The sequence below is a fragment of the Danio rerio genome, chromosome 4 (assembly GCF_049306965.1).
Source record: "Danio rerio strain Tuebingen ecotype United States chromosome 4, GRCz12tu, whole genome shotgun sequence".
Classification (NCBI taxonomy): domain Eukaryota; kingdom Metazoa; phylum Chordata; class Actinopteri; order Cypriniformes; family Danionidae; genus Danio; species Danio rerio.
In genome coordinates, this window is record NC_133179.1 from 67,951,962 (window position 1) to 67,965,760 (window position 13,799).

Sequence of the window (13,799 nt, forward strand, 5' to 3'; positions counted from 1 at the left end):
CATTTTTCGAGATTTTTCAAGATTTTTCAAGATTTTTTCATTTTTCGAGATTTTTCAAGATTTTTCAAGATTTTTTCATTTTTCGAGATTTTTCAAGATTTTTCAAGATTTTTTCATTTTTCGAGATTTTTCAAGATTTTTCAAGATTTTTTCATTTTTCGAGATTTTTCAAGATTTTTCAAGATTTTTCAAGATTTTTTCATTTTTCGAGATTTTTCAAGATTTTTCAAGATTTTTTCTTTTATCGAGATTTTTCAAGATTTTTTCATTTATCGAGATTTTTCAAGATTTTTTCTTTTATCGAGATTTTTCAAGATTTTTTCATTTATCGAGATTTTTCAAGATTTTTTCATTTATCGAGATTTTTCAAGATTTTTTCATTTTTCGAGATTTTTCAAGATTTTTTCATTTTTCTTGATTTTTCGAGATTTTTTCATTTTTCTTGATTTATCGAGATTTTTCAAGATTTTTTCATTTTTCGAGATTTTTCAAGATATTTTCATTTATCGAGATTTTTCAAGATTTTTCAAGATTTTTTCATTTTTCGAGATTTTTCAAGATTTTTCAAGATTTTTTCATTTTTCGAGATTTTTCAAGATTTTTCAAGATTTTTTCTTTTATCGAGATTTTTCAAGATTTTTTCATTTATCGAGATTTTTCAAGATTTTTTCATTTTTCGAGATTTTTCAAGATTTTTTCATTTTTCGAGATTTTTCAAGATTTTTTCATTTTTCGAGATTTTTCAAGATTTTTCAAGATTTTTTCATTTTTCTTGATTTTTCAAGATTTTTTCTTTTTTCGAGATTTTTTCGAGATTTTTCAAGATTTTTTCATTTTTCAAGATTTTTCAAGATTTTTTCATTTTTTCATTTTTCGAGATTTTTCAAGATTTTCGAGAATTTTCTAGATTTTTTCATTTTTCTAGTTTTTTCAAGATTTTTTCATTTATCGAGATTTTTCGAGATTTTTCAAGATTTTTCAAGATTTTTCAAGATTTTTTCATTTTTCGAGATTTTTCAAGATTTTTTCTTTTATCGAGATTTTTCAAGATTTTTTCATTTATCGAGATTTTTCAAGATTTTTTCATTTTTCGAGATTTTTCAAGATTTTTTCATTTTTCGAGATTTTTCGAGATTTTTCAAGATTTTTCAAGATTTTTTCATTTTTGGAGATTTTTCGAGATTTTTTCATTTTTCTTGATTTTTCAAGATTTTTTCATTTTTCTTGATTTTTCGAGATTTTTTCATTTTTCTTGATTTTTCAAGATTTTTCAAGATTTTTCAAGATTTTTTCATTTTTCTTGATTTTTCAAGATTTTTTCATTTTTCGAGATTTTTCAAGATTTTTCGAGATTTTTCAAGATTTTTCGAGATTTTTCAAGATTTTTTCTTTTATCGAGATTTTTCAAGATTTTTTCATTTATCGAGATTTTTCAAGATTTTTTCATTTTTCGAGATTTTTCAAGATTTTTTCATTTTTCGAGATTTTTCGAGATTTTTCAAGATTTTTCAAGATTTTTTCATTTTTGGAGATTTTTCGAGATTTTTTCATTTTTCTTGATTTTTCAAGATTTTTTCATTTTTCTTGATTTTTCGAGATTTTTTCATTTTTCTTGATTTTTCAAGATTTTTCAAGATTTTTCAAGATTTTTTCATTTTTCTTGATTTTTCAAGATTTTTTCATTTTTCGAGATTTTTCAAGATTTTTCGAGATTTTTCAAGATTTTTCAAGATTTTTCAAGATTTTTTCATTTTTCGAGATTTTTCGAGATTTTTTCATTTTTCTTGATTTTTCAAGATTTTTTCATTTTTCTTGATTTTTCGAGATTTTTTCATTTTTCTTGATTTTTCTTGATTTTTCAAGATTTTTTCATTTTTCGAGATTTTTCAAGATTTTTCAAGATTTTTTCATTTTTCGAGATTTTTCAAGATTTTTCAAGATTTTTTCATTTTTCGAGATTTTTCAAGATTTTTCAAGATTTTTTCATTTTTCGAGATTTTTCAAGATTTTTCAAGATTTTTTCATTTTTCGAGATTTTTCAAGATTTTTCAAGATTTTTTCTTTTATCGAGATTTTTCAAGATTTTTTCATTTTTCGCGATTTTTCGAGATTTTTCAAGATTTTTCAAGATTTTTTCATTTTTCTTGATTTTTCAAGATTTTTTCATTTTTCTTGATTTTTCGAGATTTTTTCATTTTTCTTGATTTTTCAAGATTTTTCAAGATTTTTCAAGATTTTTTCATTTTTCGAGATTTTTCAAGATTTTTCAAGATTTTTCAAGATTTTTCAAGATTTTTTCATTTTTCGAGATTTTTCGAGATTTTTCAAGATTTTTTCATTTTTCGAGATTTTTCAAGATTTTTTCATTTTTCAAGATTTTTTCTTTTTCGAGAATTTTCTTGATTTTTCGAGATTTTTTCTTTTTTCAAGATTTTTTCATTTTTCGAGAATTTTCTAGATTTTTCTTGATTTTCTCCTGCTTTGCTGCGGTTCGGACCGCCTTTGCCTAGAGCTCCGTGCTTTGCACTCTTGCCTTGTATATTTTGTGTCCTGTTTTCTTACGTCAGCCTATCAGCACACAAAGAACTTCACTAACAAAAGCGGAAGCGCTAACGAAACAACCTCCCGCTGCAAGCACCTTACATTCCTGAGAAGGGAAACCACCGACGGCTGGCTGCGAAATTGCCTCTGGTTCAGATTGGTTTAGAACCGTCCCTCTGCCCAAAACGCCACAGACGTCTGCAAAAGATTGCAGTTCTTGAAACAAAGTTACCTCTGATCCGAGCAGAAGCGTTCGCTTACTTAACGGCAGATAAAATGATGACCTTTCACACGGTCTGCATTCGTTCCGTCAGTAACGACGAGCGCGAACGCAGTCCCCCACTACCAGAAATTATGCAATCGAGAATGCATAAGAAATGCATAAGAAATAATGGGCGGGGCTGAACATGCCGCTCTGCCTATTCAGTTGACGTAACGTATGCTTTCATTTCCGGTTTTCATCACATGGTGAGTACACGTCTTATGTTAGTACACATTACAAGCTACGTATTATGTGTAATTATTTAATTTAAATCCTTTATACATGTGATGTTAAGTTTTAAAGCCTTGTAAAAAACAAATGGTTGCTGTGTTAGTTGGCGTTTTCCAGGTAGATAGTATTGAGGTAAAGTTGGTTTTATGTTTGCATATTCGGACGTCCTCTTTAATGATATAACTGAATTTCAGAAAAATATTATTTACAAATTCTAAATCGGGAAGTCTTATTAACAGCCACCGGCTATCAAAGTAGCCTACACCATTGTTCACGGTCAATTAAACAGTGCTAATGTTGTTTTCAAGTTATACTAACTTGTCATTTCAGCCGACCCCGCAATCATACGGGCCAAAGAAAAAGAAGAAGACTAACTTGTCATTTCATACAGAATATTCAAAACAGCTTGGCAAACAATATAAGGACTGTGTCATCAGTTGTAGCTGAACAAATGTGCGAATATAAAATCAGCTTTACCTCAGTTTGGTAAATGCAGTCCATCACATATGAAGTTTATTGATATCAAAGATATGAACAAAATATAAATTTGTTTGGGATTCCTTCTATGAATTAAATCCATTCAATGGATTGTTCTCTAATTTACATATGTTACTCTGATAATGTTACTGCTAAATATGTGCAATATAAATTGTTTGATTCCTAACCTATTGATCTGTGCTACCTTCTGTTTGCAGATCCCTGTCATTGATATATTCGTCCTTACAATTCTTGTGGAGTACATTTTTTACTTCAGTACTTTCTTTCTTTTTGTTTTGATTTATTTATTTATTTTGCTGTTAATTATTTTTTACATTTGTTTACAACTTTTTATTTGTATTTTCTTTTATCCTTACTTCATAACCCAACGGCTCTTTTAAGAGCCATTTCCCCTTGCAAATATGCATAAAACCGTGCTATGCAAGGACGAATGCGAGCAGTATTTAAAAAACTGCAGTGACAAGTGCCCATTCTGCTCATACACTAGTATGCCACAAATAATGCTTTATCACATAAAAAATCACTTACAGAGGGCAGTACAACATCATGGTGAGTTTAAAGGTTTTGCTTTCATCACTTTAGTTTAATTTGATGTCAAACTAGCCAATATTGCAAAGTGTATTTTCTTTTGCATTTTTATTTGTAATCATTATTATTTTTATGTTGAGGCTCAGGCAAACTTTATTTTCTACGTAACGTGAACCATCATGCTTCATAAATCTTGGGTCTTTGTTGCTCAAATAATAAAAAATGTGCTTGTCATTCAACTGTCCAAAGGCCAGAGTGAGACGCAAGTAAGGTTTATTGTATGCAATTTAAAAAATATGTTTGTTTTTTTTTCTATTTCAGATTTTACCATTGTAAAATGTGGTTTAAAATGTAGAAAAAAATCCCACTTTCACTGCTGCTATTGTTCAGTGATTGTGTTAACTCGGGAAAATATACTAAACCACATTGCCAGACAGCATGCCTTTTCAACCCATCCTCAGACATCAGCTGTGCTGCAGACCAAGCCTGGGTCATCATCTGTCCAGGATTCACAACCTCAGTCATCGTCTACCCAGCAGACACAGCCACAGGTGACCTCTGCCATGCAGGCACAGCCTCAGTCATCTGCCCAGCAGACACAGCCCCAGATGACATCCGTCAGGCAGGCACAGCCTCAGTCATCTGCCCAGCAGACACAGCCCCAGATGACATCCGTCAGGCAGGCACAGCCTCAGTCATCTGCCCAGCAGACACAGCCCCAGATGACATCCGTCAGGCAGGCACAGTGTCAGTCATCTGCCCAGCAGACACAGCCCCAGATGACATCCGTCAGGCAGGCACAGTGTCAGTCATCTGCCCAGCAGACACAGCCCCAGATGACATCCGTCAGGCAGGCACAGCCTCAGTCATCTGCCCAGCAGACACAGCCCCAGATGACATCCGTCAGGCAGGCACAGCCTCCGTCATCTGCCCAGCAGACACAGCCCCAGATGACATCCGTCAGGCAGGCACAGCCTCAGTCATCTGCCCAGCAGACACAGCCCCAGATGACATCCGTCAGGCAGGCACAGCCTCAGTCATCTGCCCAGCAGACACAGCCCCAGATGACATCCGTCAGGCAGGCACAGCCTCCGTCATCTGCCCAGCAGACACAGCCCCAGATGACATCCGTCAGGCAGGCACAGCCTCAGTCATCTGCCCAGCAGACACAGCCCCAGATGACATCCGTCAGGCAGGCACAGCCTCCGTCATCTGCCCAGCAGACACAGCCCCAGGTGACATCCGTCAGGCAGGCACAGTGTCAGTCATCTGCCCAGCAGACACAGCCCCAGATGACATCTGTCAAGCAGAAACAGGCTCAGTCACCTTCTGTCCACCCTTTGCAGTCACTCCCAAAATTGTCAGCAAAGAAGACTGCCACTTGCAGCCAATGTAATGTAACACTTCTGGCCAAAAATCTACGAACTCACATTCAAAGACAACATACTGACAGAGTAAATGCAATGACTCCTGAGAAGCACTTGAGATCTCAGTGCATCGATGGAAAAATTGGCATTTTTGCTGTTGAAAAGGCATTTCATGGTCAAGCAATACCCATACATGTAATAAAAAATACATGGGGCCCAAACTTTCGTTCAGCATGTGAACTTGACCAGTGCATTTCAAATGCTGAATACGCACACATAACTGGGATCTTACCATTTGAGTGCTGCCATGTACAGTCATTGTGTTTTTGTAAACAAATTGAAGAATCCAATTTTGCACTGACAGAAAACAGTCTCTCTCAGCTGGTGCAGGAAAAGTGGTTTGGTGAAGCAAGGAAAATCCAACTGTTAAAGTTGCAGCGGGAAGCAAATGTTGCGGAGACACCTTTGTCTTTCCATGTCACAGTTGGAAGTTCATCAACAAAATGTTTCATTTCTGTGTTTGAACCAACAGTGTCCTATTACAGTAGAATGGGAAGGGTCATGGTGACTTATGATAAAAAGAAAAATAACTGGCATTGTCCTTGTGCCAAGCCTCGTCAATCCTGTATTCACAAAGCCACAGCAAAGTGGCATCTTTTCCAGACAATACCACAGCTCTTCAAAAGACTTAAGTGCTCAGAAGTTTCCAACACTGTTCATGAAGATGATGATGCCTGCTGTCATGATTCATATCCCCCTAACTCTGCTACAGTCAAAAAAATGATGGAAGACATGCTTGAACATAAGAAAATTCCAGTGAAACTCCAACAAGACATCCTGCAAAAATCAAAGCATGCTTTTCCAAAACATCTTGTGCCTGAGGAGGTTGAATGCAGACTATGCAAGGGAGTTTTGAGTGACCCTGTTTTGATAACTTGTCGGGCAAAGATAGTCTCATTCAATGGACTGATTCAGGGTATGGCAGTTTTATTGTTTCAATAGATACTGTAATGTGACTTGCATTTATTTAGAATTTTTCTTTATCAGTTTACAAATGTATATAAATCTGTTCAAATCCTTTTTTTTTTTCAGGTGTGTCAACCTACTACAAGTTGTGCCATAAATGCAATCACATATACAGATACCAAGAATGGCAAGATGGTTTGCACAACTTCAATGATCATGTAATCCTCACCCTACACTTATGTTTGGTTTTGAGAAATTCTCTACAGGTACAATATCAGCAATAATGCCTGCTTTTTCACTATAACTTGTTCTTTAACAAAAATTCTAATAATAGAAATGTTGATGAGGGCTTTTATTATATATTTATTTAACCATGCATGCTTGCATATATATGCTTCTTCTTTTCAGAATCACACAGCTGTTGGTAGGGTTGTGCGAATAATTGAAGCCACAGAGGGAGAGTCCTTGCCTAAAGGTGACCTAATCATGCAGGCGTATCTGCACTTTGAAGCTTTGTGTGATTTGGACTACATGTACTCCTGTGTGTCCTGTGGATACAGTCCAAGTACTGTGATTATGGACCTTCATAAAAAAGGAGTGTTTAGCATCCCAGGTAAACGCTGGTTTCAGTTGGAGTTGTTTTGTTGCTTTTTTTAATTCATAATTCACATATTTTGATTTGTTCCTTTACAGTGAGTGAAATTCCATCTCCACCTCTGGATTATGATGGTCATGTTGACATAGAGCAATTTTGGAATGCAGTGGCAATGGATGTGATAAGCAGAGGGTTTTATCCAAGTAAGTTTTGATTTGTTTTGGTATGCAAATATTGCTGCATGATAGAATGAAGATTGGTATCATGATATGTCCTTTTGCAGTGTTTTCTAAACGCCCACACACTATAGTTTTCTGTCATTTTTCTTTTCTAACAGATTTATTATAGTGTAGGAATTAGCAGTATTTAAACTAAAAAAACTAAACCAAAAACTGAAATTGTAGTTATTTTATTTTTTAGTGTAGTGCAATGTAGTGGTCTTAAATTCATATAATAGAAGAACTGCCCACTAAGATATCAGCTTTTTAATTTTAGCTGTATGTTTAGTGTTGATGCATTAAATAGTTTTTTTTTTCTCAAGGTGGCAAAGAAAACCCATTTAAAATTTCACCGAGTTACCACTACTGGTCCCCGTGGATAGGTCCAAAAACAAGGGGATCAACCATGGTTTTAAACACCGAGAATGCAAAAGTGCATTCTCTAGATGGAGGGATTGACATGGATGTGCCCCTTACTGAGGAAAGACTTGGAGATGAGCTTCTCCACCTCAAGGTAGATTTTTGTTTAAATTGTTATGGAAGTGTTTTAGTTTTTCCAAATAAAGCCAATATTAGTAGGCTGCAAATTAATTAGTAAAAATGTCACTCTACTATTTTAAAGTACTTTTTAATTCATTTATTTTTTGCTGAACTTACTCTCAAATTTGCTTATGATTAGATTGCAGATTTGAAAAAGCTGTGTCGACAGTGTGGGGTTGATAATGTTGGTTCGAAAATGGATCTCGTCCTCAGACTTCGTGATAAAATGTCGAATAGAGTGACATACAACAAGGTGTTTGAAAAGATTTGGGGTGCTTCAGGTGAGTTACGACGTATGTAAGTGCATGTATGTGTACTGTATATGTATATATGCCCACATGTGTACAGTATATGTTAAACATTTGAAGTGGATCAAAGTTTTTTAAATTATCCTAATATATGAAAGGTTGCTGCTCAATAGTTTTAGGATAATTTATGAAAGGTTTTTGATCCACGTTAAAATGTACTATATTATTGTTGAAATGTTTTATTTAGTGTTTCAATAATTTAGTTAATTTTTTATTTTCTGTGTTTATAGGTGGTGTGGGTGTAATCATGTGTCCATGTGGGATTGTTTACTCAATCAAATTTAACCTCAGAGCTGAGAGTCCACGTGATTTCACAGACCTTCTGTTGTCATGGAAAAATTTTCCTAATGTCACAATCTATGATTACCCTCGAGGCTTAGTTGCACACACAAATAAAAGGCAACAAGAATGTCCACCTTTCCACCCATTTGAGGGCAGAGTGCAAGACCCCACCACTGAAAACATTAAACAAGCAAAAGAAGGAAAACTAAAAGTTCATCTTCCTTGGCTGGCACACAAAAAAAAACCTGCAGATCCTGACTGCCACCCTGTGACCGGTTCCTCCGAGCACTACTGTTTGTGTGACGTTTTCCATCAAAGCAATAGTAGGGACGAAAGAGATGTGCTCCGCACTATTGGTCTTGTGCCAGAGCTGGCTGGAAAAGTTAATAGCCAGCGTGCAGAGCAGCTTTTTTCAGAAGTAAAGAAAAACAACTACTTTATGAATATGTTAAGACCAGCAGCACATATTTTTCTGGCACGAAATATTCTCCACCACCGGAATCTTGCACATAACCAAAAGAAAATGGAACATTTTAATAAATTGTTCCATGGCAACCGTACTTTGGAATCTAATTTTATTGGTAAGGTCATATTTTTTTTAAATATTCTTCATACTTGTGTAAATATTTGATTAAAGTTTTAATGACTACCTCATAGGGCCACATAGTTCACAGCATTTAACCTTTTTTTTCTTATTATTTTTGTTTGTCTTAGCCCACAGATTCACGGACAAGCACGTGTTTTCTGACTTGGAGATTGTACCTGATCATGAGCCAGTGTTCAAACAGGCACCAAAGGATTTTGGTAAAAAATGGTTGTTTCTCTGTTTTTCTCCTTATTCTTCCTTCTCGTTCTTTCTCCTTTGTTGCCCTCCTTCTTCCACTTGTTGTTGTAAGAGTATTACCTTTTATACATAATGCATCAACTGTTTTTCAATCTAAAGGCACACCTCCACCCTCGGTTAAGACTGATAAGAGATCCTTAGTGAACCAACACAACAACTGTAAGAATTTAAATTGTTTATATTTTTTCTTTCATATTGGTTGTCATTTTAAATGGGGTGTTGTTGCTAATTATTTAAATTTTATATATTTTGTAGTGCCTGTTCAAACTTCCATTGGGAGTATTTTCACTCTGGAATGTGTGCAGCCAAACAAGGCATGCTGGACACAGCCACCCAGTCCAGTCCAGCTGGAGAAGGTTAGATTTATATATCATGAAACATGTTTATTCATTAGACGATCATTAAAAATACTTTAACTAAAATGCATAAAGATGAACAGTGAGAAAGATATTGTATTGCAGTATATTATAGTATGTTCTTTTCATAGTTAAACCATGCCTTACTGGAGAGAGGGCCAAAAGATGAATTCCTAGCATCTGTTGGAGGCACAGTCCTCACAAGGTTGGATTTCCAAACATTGGGACTACTTCAAGATGTAGAGGCGACAGTAAGATTCTGCAAACACATTTTGGTATATTAATACCTTAACACAAGTAGTAGAATAAATTTATCCTTGAATGATTACAGATTTTGAATGCTTGCCTTTCTGTAATAAAGGATGTTGCTGGCCTTCAGGTAATGCAAAAAATGACCTAGACCAAAAAGCTCTTTATTTAATGTAAAGGATTGTATCTGCTTATTTAATTGTATTTTAATTTATTTTCACTTAACAGGGTATAACAGTCCATGTGTTCAGTCCATATGTGACAGTGACTTGGTTGCCTCCAATGTGTGGTGACCCACTGTCTAATGTTCCTGTGAGTGTTATTGTGTGATTTGTTACTGAGGCAGTGTAGAATAAGTCATTTAGTGTTTGTGTTGTAAATACTACATTTCTTAAAAAATTCTTATGATTTTGTTTAAGGAAAACCTGGCAAGTCATGACATCATTTTACTACCTTCTTGGACGAGCAATCACTGGATGATCTGTGTATGTGTCAATATAATACATAATGTCAAGTAAATAAATAGAAAATATAAAACTCTTCCACTTATTTTAGATATAAAACCTGAAAAGTAAGGATTCAGTTCATGAAATGTAATGTTAAAGTTGCACTGTCATAGATCATGAAGCCAAAAAAAAGGGAGATCTATTGGCTTGATTCCCTCTCTGGACGAGGCTTCAGTGATACACGCTACTTGAGCAGTTACAGGTTTATGAGTGAAAAGTTCAGAGTTCGGGATAATGGTAGTTCTGTTTTAAACCACATATCCCCGTTTTTGTTTATTTTTGTTCACTTTTTTCCTCTTTGTTCAGATTTATCTATCTTTATATGTTCATTGATGTTCTTTTAATCAGTCCCATCTGAATGTCTGACGGACTGTAGGCCCTGTGATGTAAGAGCTTTCAATTTAAATGTTTAATGTTTTGTATGTTTGTTTCTTTTAATATTGTTCTCTACAGAAAACTAGCACAGCATGTATGTTCAGACACATGGGATGAGTACAGTGCTGATGAAATTCCAGTAAGATTCACCCATAAACATTGTTCCTTAACTACTGTTAATGTTTTGTTTTCACTTTATTTTGTCTTTTTTTTTTTTTTTTTACTAATTGTTGTTGTTAATGGTGGGGTTCTTTTTGTTTTTTTTTGTATTACCAGGGCATTCCCAAACAACACTGCTCAAATAACTGTGGAGTGTTTGTGTTGATGGTAAGTAATAAAAAAAAAAGTTTATTTAAAAACTTATTTAATGTTTGCATATGCTGTTTTGTTGCTTGGAATAATTACAAAACAAATATGCTATTTTAGTATGCAACTGTACATCTGCTCTAATGTGCTGTTTATTTATGTTGTAGTATGCTCTATACATTGTGATGGAGGGGCATTTTGATTTTGATGAGGTAAAGTTTGTTTTCTAGGGTTTTTTTGTTGTTAATATTACTTGGCATTAGTTTATCTGTTCTTTATTTTCCAGTCTGACATGCACGTGCTAAGACACTGGTGGTGCATAGTTTTGCTGACAAACTACCCCTTGAAGTAAGTTAGGTCTCTTGAATGTAAAATGTTTTCAGTTTATCAGTGAACCTTTAGCCTAGCAATTTTACATAAAACTTAAAAAAATTTTGAATAAAAAATGCATAACATTTTTACATTAATCTTAGTTTTTTTTTTTTTTAAACATTTTTAGGTCAGATGCTGAAAGAAAAAGCCTCAGAAAAAGAATGAGAACGCAGAGAGCAGGTATGGTTTACACTGGTATTTTTAATGGTACAATCAGCAGAAATATGTTTCTAAATTTTTTTTATTATTGTTCATTTAGAGGCAATCGACCCCGTCCCAGCTGACGATTATCTGACCACGGTATGCCTTGTAGAAACATCTTTAACTCTGAGTTTTATTTTAATATACATATGTTAAGCGGCAATTTGGCGATATTGTCGGCTATTTTTGTACAGATGCCTCCTGAGATCCTGCGGCAAATCCTTTTGAAGGTCATCACAGAGGATGGTGATGTGGCTTTCCTGCGCCTCTCCTTGACGTGCAGGATCTTCAAAGAAATAGTTAGCAATGCTAAATTCAGGGAGCAGGCTCACTACATCTGGCTGGACAGTAAGTTATTTATAAACAAATCTTTATAAATAGTGACTAAGGAAAGTGCTTGGCATATTCCATATTTGTTTCTATTCATCTCTGTCCGTCTGTCTGTCTGTGTGTACACATGATAAAGAATATAGAGTATGCCAAACACTTTTAACAGTACTGTATTATTAGTAAAACTTTGAATTATGTTTGTGTCTTGCTAAATGTACTTGATTTTTATTCAGGTGTCATCAACTGGAGTAGGTTTTCTGAGGACTACAAAAAAGAGTTCAGAGTGCCATATTCCTTGACTGAATGCCCTGAATGTGGGGACATTTTTAAAGACTGCCCACCTGGGTATGTTGGGGATGGCAGGAAGGGAGTCCTGCGAGGATTCTACTCCACCATCGACTTCCCAGGATACTGCTCAGCAGAGTGCCACTTTAATGCTGGAGGGGAATTCCCCTATGACAATATTTAACTGTTTTTGTTTATTAAAGACAATCAAAAAACTGCTGTATCTTAAATTATTATTATTTTCTTGGTAACTTGTCAGTCTTACTGCTGTACATCTGTACACACACACACACACACACACACACACACACACACACACACACACACACACACACACACATATATATTAAGCAGCACTAATCATAGTTCAATCGTGGTATTTGTAGAAAAATTAAATGTGGCCAAAAAACTATTATCACCAGTACTTCTGCAAAAGTAAAACTAGTTAATTTCTGTAAATGTAATCTTTCAGGAATCCTTTTTAAGAAGGAATATTTTTGCAGGAAAAATACTAATGAAATTCACCTAACTGTTTTCTTTATCTATAAAATTCATGATTTGATAATATTTTTAATTAACATTGAGACATTTAGCAGGAATAACCGCTTTTGTGTATTTTATTAACAATAAAACAATTTTCGAGAAGTTGTAAATGCATTTCCTGTTTACTGACACGACGTAGTGGCATCGACGTTATTACGTCTCTAGTAACCAATGAAATTACAGGTGGGCGGGAGTGCATGTGCAGCCCCGCCCCAATCTCCACTAACCAATAAAATTACTGGTGGGCGGGACTGCATGTGCAGCCCCGCCCCATATGCAGCCCCGCCCCAATCTGCGGGCTGCAGATGGGTGTACTTGCAAATGGCAGCCGCCGTTTTCTATCGGCCGTACTCCAGGGCGGTGATGCCCAGCCACCGAGCATGGGGAATGGGCCAGCAACCCCTGTCTCCTGACGGCGCTGTACTTGCAGCAGACGTGCCTGTGCCTGCAAACCACTCGCTAGTAACTGTGGCAACGCATGAAGAGTTTGAGCTTCCTCCAGATGCTTGCTCTGTGTTTTGTCATCAGTTGGGGCTGCCAACACATGGATTCCACCGGACGCACTCGATCTGGGGATAACAGACCCTCTATGGGGGGAGGGGAGGGGATCCTCCTGTTCTTTCTTTCTTTTCCTCCATCTGTTTTCTTTCTCTACAGATGCCGTTTTTCTCTGCTTAGTTTCTGATTTGGTCTATTTGGACATGTCGACCTCCTGCTTTGCTGCGGTTCGGACCGCCTTTGCCTAGAGCTCCGTGCTTTGCACTCTTGCCTTGTATGTTTTGTGTCCTGTTTTCTTAGGTCAGCCTATCAGCACAGTGCTCAAACGACATAGCTTGAAGAAGACGACGGGATCTACAAACGTTCCGCAAAAGAACTTCACTGACGGAAGCGGAAGCGCTAACGAAACAACCTCCCGCTGCAAGCACCTTACATTCCTGGGACGGGAAACCACCGACGGCTGGCTGCGAAATTGCCTCTGGTTCAGATTGGTTTAGAACCGTCCCTCTGCCCAAAACGCCACAGACGTCTGCAAAAGATTGCAGTTCTTGAAACAAAGTTACCTCTGATCCGAGCCGAAGCGTTCGCTTACTTAATG

The 13,799-nt window shown here is 35.9% G+C and overlaps 3 protein-coding genes across 5 annotated transcripts in view; all 3 read left to right on the forward strand.

Moving 5' to 3' along the window:
- Positions 1-13,799, forward strand: part of LOC137491262 (tripartite motif-containing protein 16-like) — a 496,597-nt gene that overhangs the window by 315,706 nt on the left and 167,092 nt on the right. The gene's annotated exons all lie outside the window — the stretch shown is intronic.
- On the forward strand, positions 4,554-9,907 carry LOC137491207 (uncharacterized). The gene is made up of 11 exons (XM_068220322.2): positions 4,554-6,403; positions 6,520-6,659; positions 6,802-7,006; positions 7,087-7,191; positions 7,530-7,720; positions 7,886-8,027; positions 8,285-8,917; positions 9,051-9,140; positions 9,280-9,339; positions 9,436-9,536; positions 9,668-9,907. Exons 1-11 carry the CDS (start codon positions 4,624-4,626, stop codon positions 9,818-9,820), a joined length of 3,600 nt encoding a protein of 1,199 aa, XP_068076423.2. The 5' UTR covers positions 4,554-4,623; the 3' UTR covers positions 9,821-9,907.
- Positions 10,058-12,403, forward strand: LOC100332323 (uncharacterized). Of its 3 annotated transcripts, XM_021475742.3 has the most exons (9): positions 10,058-10,097; positions 10,745-10,805; positions 10,943-10,993; positions 11,140-11,184; positions 11,259-11,320; positions 11,472-11,524; positions 11,604-11,644; positions 11,740-11,893; positions 12,109-12,403. In XM_021475742.3, exons 1-9 carry the CDS (start codon positions 10,090-10,092, stop codon positions 12,342-12,344), a joined length of 711 nt encoding a protein of 236 aa, XP_021331417.1. In that variant the 5' UTR covers positions 10,058-10,089; the 3' UTR covers positions 12,345-12,403. The 3 variants fall into 3 exon arrangements, with proteins under 3 accessions (XP_021331417.1, XP_021331416.1, XP_073805082.1); XM_021475741.3 differs by lacking the exon at positions 10,058-10,097 and having other exon boundaries at positions 10,405-10,805; XM_073948981.1 differs by lacking the exon at positions 10,058-10,097 and having other exon boundaries at positions 10,562-10,805; positions 12,128-12,241.

Bases quoted from the DNA above. Each gene is read 5' to 3' on its own strand.
- LOC137491207 (XM_068220322.2), top strand. From the start codon at position 4,624: ATGCAGGCACAGCCTCAGTCATCTGCCCAGCAGACACAGCCCCAGATG. The intron at 9,141-9,279 runs GTAAAAAATGGT...TTCAATCTAAAG, and splicing joins ACAGGCACCAAAGGATTTTG to GCACACCTCCACCCTCGGTT. The intron at 9,340-9,435 runs GTAAGAATTTAA...TATATTTTGTAG, and splicing joins AGTGAACCAACACAACAACT to TGCCTGTTCAAACTTCCATT.
- LOC100332323 (XM_021475741.3), top strand. From the start codon at position 10,704: ATGTTTTGTATGTTTGTTTCTTTTAATATTGTTCTCTACAGAAAACTA. The intron at 11,525-11,603 runs GTATGGTTTACA...TTGTTCATTTAG, and splicing joins AATGAGAACGCAGAGAGCAG to AGGCAATCGACCCCGTCCCA. The intron at 11,645-11,739 runs GTATGCCTTGTA...ATTTTTGTACAG, and splicing joins CTGACGATTATCTGACCACG to ATGCCTCCTGAGATCCTGCG.